Source organism: Ornithodoros turicata, chromosome 2 (genome assembly GCF_037126465.1).
Source record: "Ornithodoros turicata isolate Travis chromosome 2, ASM3712646v1, whole genome shotgun sequence".
Taxonomy (NCBI): Eukaryota; Metazoa; Arthropoda; class Arachnida; order Ixodida; family Argasidae; genus Ornithodoros; species Ornithodoros turicata.
The window spans coordinates 51,139,735-51,146,893 of NC_088202.1; the positions used below are offsets into that span (position 1 = coordinate 51,139,735).

Consider the following 7,159-nt stretch of genomic DNA (forward strand, 5'->3'; position numbering starts at 1 on the left):
TGGTGGACGGAGGCACCATCAGTCCTAGCGATGACAAGCTAAAGGCAATCATGGAGTTCCCGGTTCCCGGTAACGTAAAAGCCTTGCAGCGTTTTCTAGGTATGGTTGGTTTTTACCGGCAATTCATTCCTAATTGTGCTCAGTTAGCGCAGCCGCTTAAAGGGAGGGTCCGCAACGGTTGTGCCCAAAATTAAGTGAAAGTTGATTTCAGCAGAGACCACCCCCCAGATGCTGACAGCAGCCTCCGTTTCGTATAAATGTGCGCGTATAATTTATAAACAGCGAAAACGATAAAGCGAAACTGAAACTATGAGAGCAGGCGGTGGCATCGGAATCGAGGAGCGCCACGCCGTGACGTCAGTCGCGAGATTCGTCTGCCGTGATTCCCATGTGTTGTATTGCATTGAAGACGCCAGGAAGCAAGTTACGCTCAACGTGCAGTCATGGAAACCGACTCCGCATCAGAATAGAACTCCACGGGACTTCAGCCCGATTCAGACGTGTATTCTAATGAGGAGAATGACTTGACCGCCACCATAAACCACAACGACTCGCCGTATTCGACGGACCCTGTACCAGTGCGCGCGTCGCTTGAAACCGAAGCCTCGGACCCATACACTGAAGACTGTCGAACTCGGAGTAACTAATGATGAGTTTCTAATAGGTTGTCGCACATTCTTATACAGGGTGTCCCAGAAAACGTGTCATTGAATTATAATAAAAAAACTACACCAACTAGAGCCATGCGGTCACTGGCATTTGTTCTTACTGGGTTTTTGCCACCTCCTCATATGAATGTCGTGTAACGTAAGTTTAATTATGTAAATTTTTGCGAGCTTAAGTCGGAAATTTGCCTAGTAAAGGTAACTTTGTAACCCCGCCAATGTGAAGAGCGTGTCTAATTTAGTCAAATTAATGATAATTGACAGGGATATTCAGGAGCTATCCCATCGGAGAAAATAGCCGAACATCATACTCTACGGAGGTCGCACAGAATAGCGCACGATGAATTTTTCAGCGCAATCTTTGTCAGTCCGACGAAAGGAGGTTGGAAACCCAGCATTCCCCGACATTGCAGAAAGAGATAAAACAGGCACGGCTTATCATGTCCGACTTTCGCTGGGATTTTGCTTTCCCTCTCCCAATTTTAGGAACTGTTACTTTTTCTACTATCACTCTGTGGGTTGGCTTCGGAACCTCCTTTCGTCGCACTCAGAGCGATTGCGCTCAAAACGTCATCGCGCGCTATTGTCCGGTGCTCCGAAAGGCATGATATTCGGCTATTTTTTCCGATGGAATAGCTCGTGAATATCACTGTGAATTATCATGAATTTGAGTGTATTCGGCACGCTCTTCATATTGGTGGGGTAAAAAAGTGACCTCTACTTGGCAAATTTCCGAGTTCAGTTCGCAAATATTTACATAATTAAACTTGGAGTAATGACATTCACATTAGGAGGTGGCAAAAACTAATAAGAACAAATGCTGTTGACCGCATGATTCTAGGTGGCGTAGTTTTTTTATTATAATTCAATGACACGTTTTCTGGGATACCCTGTATAAGTGCCACGGGTGCACGCGTAATATGAAACATGTTGCAGGTGCACATGCGGTCGGTGCATCCCGCAGGTGCCCGCAGGTGCCACTTCGAGTTCCCGCATGAGCCGTCTTTTCGTGTCAAACATTCCTGGCTCAAAATGATGAGAACATATCGTTCTCGAGCTGGTCTTCTTCCACTTGATTTTGCGCAGCGCCGTTTCCCACTCCAAACGACGTTGTTTGGCCGTCGGAAACTGGAAATATGCCACGTCTGTTGTTGTATACGACCTGTTGCCACAACTGATTATACAGCATGTCTTACCGGCCATCGTAGTGGGTGTAAGATCAGTGTGCGACGTAACGAACACAATTGCTACGGAAAATTTCATTCGTCAAAACTGCCAAAACACACAGCAAAGCAAGGCGGACGGCGCGGGATATCTCGCGACTTACATCACGCTCGGTGTTGCTTGCGGAAAAGCGCTCGTGGCTCGCACTACCCTGTCACCGAGCGCGTCATAGAAGAAAATCATTTTTATCAAGTTTGACTCAGTTTTCGAAGGAGATATTTTACAGGCATGGTCGTTGATGGCTAAAGGTGACGAATATTCGAAAATCTCGGAAGGGACCTTATGCGGATTCTCCCTTTAACCAGTTGTTGCGCAAAGACACACGCTGGCATTGGAGAGAACAGCAGGAACAATCCTTCCGAGCTCTATCTCATGCTGTGGTGGCGCGGCTACCAAGAAGAAGATGCGCGAGAGCACCATATTCTACTCTGGCGTGTGCCAGTTATTCTTTGAGTTCTTGGGCTGTTGAAGCCATGTCCGTTTCCTGTTCAGTCTTCTATTAAAGAGGTTTGTTGAACCCACCCTACGGTTATCTCAACTGGCGACGAGCGAAGGACTTCTCAGAAGATGCAGGGGGATGAGTCTCGAGTTATTTCAACCGGAGCAGGTTCGGACGATGGTGTTCGGCGGTTTCGCAGCCCTGGAACGTTTGATCCTGACAAGGAAGATTGGAACCTCTATGAGATCAGGTTTCTAGCGGCTATACGTGTGGCAAGAGTCACGGACGATGCGGACAAGAGTGGACTTCTAATTTCGTCGCTGAGTCCGGCAGTCTTCAAGCGGCTCTATAACCTGCTGCAACCGAGGAACATCATGGAGGTACCTTTCAAGGATCTTACTGCAACGTTATCTGACCATTTCACTCCGAAACGGTTCAAGGAGTTTGAGAGATACAAGCTTTTCTCAAATCGTCAAGAGGACGGTGAGTCAGTGAAGGATTTCGTTGAGCGGTTGTCGGCAATCATTTCCCGCTGTGAATATGAAGGAGAGTCTGACGTCCGAGCATGTTCCCTGATGACAGCGTTCATCGTAGGCCTCCGGGATCAGCGCATCCGCGCGCGACTTGTTCTGGAAAAGACCTTGACAATGGACACAGCGATCCGGCTCGCTGAAAGTTTTCTGGCCGCGGAGGCAGAGTCGAAGCAGTTGCATGCAGAACCCTCTGTGCACAAGGTGACAGTCAAGCCGGAGAGCAAGGAACGATGTTTCCGGTGTGGAAATTCAAACCACTCGCAAGAAACGTGCAGATTCCGCAACGAGGACTGTCACGCCTGTGGCAAAACCGGACACATCTCGAAAATGTGTCGTTCATCCGCTTCACAGGGAACGCGGAAGAAAGGTAAACATTTTCGGAAGGTGAAGCTTGTGACCGACGTGTTTCTTGCGGACGACCAAGACGGGAAGTTCATTGCTTGTAGTATCAAAGACAAGGACGTCATCCTGCAGGTCGATACGGGATCGCGGGCAACACTTCTGGATGAAAGGACGTTCAAGAGGTTGGGTGAGCCAGAGCTATACCAATCTCCGTACCGTCTTCGTGCTTTCAACAAGGACGAGATACCACTTCGTGGAGCAGCAGATCTCGATGTTTCCATAGGTGGAAGGGTAGAAAAGCTTCAGGCACTCTTTACCCGGATGGAACATACCAATCTGCTTGGAAGGGATTGGATACGTGAGCTTGGCATCGACCTCAACACATTATTCGTGGGCAAGATATTGACAGCTCCGAAGTTGGAAGGCGTCTTAGGAACGTACTCGGATCTTTTTCGAAGCCAACTAGGAAGGTGCACCAAGGTTTTAGTCCACCTTCATCTCAAGAAAGACGCTGAGCCGAAATTCTTCAAGCCCCGGCCGATCCCTTTTGCGTCTCGGGAAGCGGTTGAAGCTGACCTGCAACGGCAAGTACAGAATGGGGTGCTGGAACCTATCGAGGTGTCGGAATGGGCCACTCCCATTGTAGTGGTGCCCAAGCCAAATGGAGCCGTACGAGTCTGCGGAGACTTCAGCGTCACTGTGAATCCGCAGATCGAAATCGCACAGTACCCGTTCCCTAGACCTGAAGAACTTCTGGCGACATTAAATGGCGGTGAAAAGTTCACGAAATTAGACTTGTCCGAAGCATACCTACAGATGGAGCTGGACGAAGAAGCTAAGAAAATCTTGGTGATCAATACTCACAAGGGCCTTTTTCAATTCAATCGAATGCCCTTCGGCATCGCATCTGCCCCAGCCGTTTTCCAGCGTACCATGGAACAGGTGATCGCAGGGATTCCTTCTGTAGCCTGTTATCTCGATGACATCATCGTGACTGGCCGAAACGACAAAGAGCATCTGGAAACCTTAGAGCAAGTTTTGTCACGTCTCCGCGAGTTCGGCTTCACTCTCAAGAGGGAGAAATGTGCCTTCCTGCAGCGGCAGGTTGAGTATTTGGGACATGTGGTTACTGCGGAAGGTTTCCGACCATCACCCAAAAAAGTATCAGCGATTCTGAACATGCCACCGCCAACACAAGTTTCAGAACTGCGCTCATTTTTGGGGCTGGTACAGCACTACGGAAAGTATCTGCCGTCTTTGTCCGATATTTGTGCTCCACTCAACAGCCTACTCAAGAAGTCGACATCTTGGCAATGGTCTGCGTCTTGCGTAGATGCGTTTGAAACAATCAAGAGGAAGCTCGCCTCCGCTGAAGTACTCACCCATTATGATCCACGGAAGGACATATTTCTGGCGGTGGATGCTTCTTCGAAAGGTATTGGGGCCGTCATCTATCATCGCATCAACGGCGAAGACCGACCGATTGCGCACGCTTCGAAGACACTGACACCAGCCCAGACAAAATATGCTCAAATAGAACGGGAAGCCCTTGCTATTATTTTTGGCGTCCGAAAATTTCATCAGTATTTGTGGGGACGGAAGTTTACACTCTTCACCGACCACAAGCCGTTAACTGTAATTTTTGGACCCTCAAAGGGCATTCCCGCGACAACGGCGAGTCGTCTGCAACGGTGGGCCATCATTCTAATGAGCTACGCGTTCGACATACAGTTTAAATCGACGACGAACATCGCAAATGCAGATGGCCTGTCTAGGTTGCCCGAAGGCGCCGATCTGGAGTTCGATCAGCAAATGGAAGAAGGTATTTTCAACGTTGTGGACGAGGAGATTAATGCGGTGCAGGATTTTCGCATGCACACTCTTCCAGTCAGAGCTAAGCAGATTGCTGAGGCGACTCTTCAGGATCGATACTTGAAGCAAGTAAAAGAGTACATTGCAAGTGGCTGGCCCGAACGCGTAGAACAGGAGTTGGTTCCGTACTGGCAACGACGAGCTGAACTTACAACACACCGTGAGTGCGTTCTTTGGGGCCTACGCACCGTTATACCTCAAAAGTATCGCGCAGCCCTTCTGGATACGCTCCACGAGTGTCATGTAGGACAAAATAAAATGAAGATGTTGGCTCGCTCATATCTGTGGTGGCCAGGGCTGGACAAAGACATTGAATCCAGAGTGAGAGGTTGCGATCAATGTGCGTCCGTTGCAGCGCAAGAGGTTCCTGTGCCACTTCACCAATGGGAGCCGCCGGATAAGCCGTGGTATCGTCTGCACGCAGATTTTGCGGAGCTTCATGGGAAGCATTATCTCATAGTCATCGACAGCTTTAGCAAGTGGCCAGACGTGAGGACTATGACAACAACGACTGCAGACAAAACGATAGACACGCTCAGAGACATCTTCACTCAAAATGGGCTCCCTGAGGTTTTCGTGACGGACAACGGACCTCCGTTCACAAGTCAACAGTTTCGGAAATTTCTCGAAGACCAGGGAATTCACCATGTGCTAACGCCCCCTTACCATCCCAAATCAAACGGATTGGCAGAGAATTTTGTGCGGACATTTAAGACTGCTCTGCGCCGTTCAAGCGGAGGGGGAAGGGAAAGCATAGGGGAATTCTCTCTTCAAGTACCGAGTCACTCCCCATGTGACCACAGGGCGTCCACCCTGTGAGCTTCTCAATGGCAGACACTACCGCCCTGTTTTGGATCTTGTGCGACCACCTGGACCAATCCCTTTGGTGATGTTTTCAGGTGCCAGGGAACGTCAAAAGAGATGTCATGACAGGCGAGCGCGCGACAGGTCGTTTGGAAGCAACGCGAAGGTGTGGATGCTGGACCCTCATCAGAAAGGTCATTGGAAATGTGGCACTGTTGTGGACAAAGAAGGATCAGTCATTTTCAAGGTTCGGGATCTTTCTGGGAAGGTACAACGGGTACACAAAGACCATCTCAAGGCAAGAGAGTCTTCCGATACCTGGGATGCTGAAGAACTTCCCAAACCCCCGACAGAACATGAGCCACCGGAAGAACCAACATTTCCTCTACCCTTCCCGGAAGTTGAGGACACTTGCAGTGAGGACGGCCACCACCGTACGACGCAAGATGCCCAGCCGTCTCAAGTGGCAGGAGCTGCTCCTTCAGGAGAAAAGTCTCCTCCTTTGAGTACAACCACACGTAGGTATCCGGTCAGGAGGCGTCGGCCGGTAGATCGGTTCCAACCGACTTAAAGGGGGAGGTATTGTGGTGGCGCGGCTACCAAGAAGAAGATGCGCGAGAGCACCATATTCTACTCTGGCGTGTGCCAGTTATTCTTTGAGTTCTTGGGCTGTTGAAGCCATGTCGGTTTCCTGTTCAGTCTTCTATTAAAGAGGTTTGTTGAACCCACCCTACGGTTATCTCACATGCAATCGCTAATACGGCCAGGCTATATTTGCCCGACCTAAATAAACCGTTTGTTGTGCAAACAGATGCTAGCAATTATGGTGTTGGCGCAGTTCTCTTGCAGGAACATGACGCTATTCTCTGTCCAGTGGCTTTTGCAAGTCGCACGCTCAATCCGGCAGAACGGAACTATTCCGTCACGGAAAAGGAGTGCCTGGCGATCATCTTCGCTCTCACGAAGTTTGATCTCAACCTGGATGGCAGCACTTTCACCGTCCAGACTGACCACCAGGCACTCTCATGGCTGCAGCGGCTCTACAACCCAGCTGGACGTCTTGCCAGGTGGGCCCTGAAGCTACAAGGCTACTCCTTCAACGTGGAGTACAGGCGGGGCTCCACGAACGTGGTAGCGGACGCACTATCCCGTGCGCCTCTACCGGAGGGGGAAGAGGTAGGCACCGAGGCGCCTTCTCAACTCCTGGCAGCAGCACAAGTGGCACGGGACGGATCCTCGTCCTGGGGCACGGTCGTGAAGAGAGAGAGGCTCCTAGACGC

At 50.0% G+C, this 7,159-nt stretch overlaps 1 protein-coding gene across 1 annotated transcript; it reads left to right on the top strand.

The window, feature by feature from the left end:
- Positions 1–2,277: 2,277 nt before the first annotated feature.
- LOC135383463 (uncharacterized protein K02A2.6-like) lies at positions 2,278–6,533 on the top strand. Its single transcript, XM_064612902.1, has 2 exons — positions 2,278–6,073; positions 6,127–6,533. The coding sequence occupies exon 1, from the start codon at positions 2,457–2,459 to the stop codon at positions 5,892–5,894; it is 3,438 nt and encodes a 1,145-aa protein (XP_064468972.1). The 5' UTR covers positions 2,278–2,456; the 3' UTR covers positions 5,895–6,073; positions 6,127–6,533.
- The last annotated feature ends 626 nt before the right edge of the window (positions 6,534–7,159 follow it).

Bases quoted from the DNA above. Each gene is read 5' to 3' on its own strand.
- LOC135383463 (XM_064612902.1), top strand. From the start codon at position 2,457: ATGCAGGGGGATGAGTCTCGAGTTATTTCAACCGGAGCAGGTTCGGAC.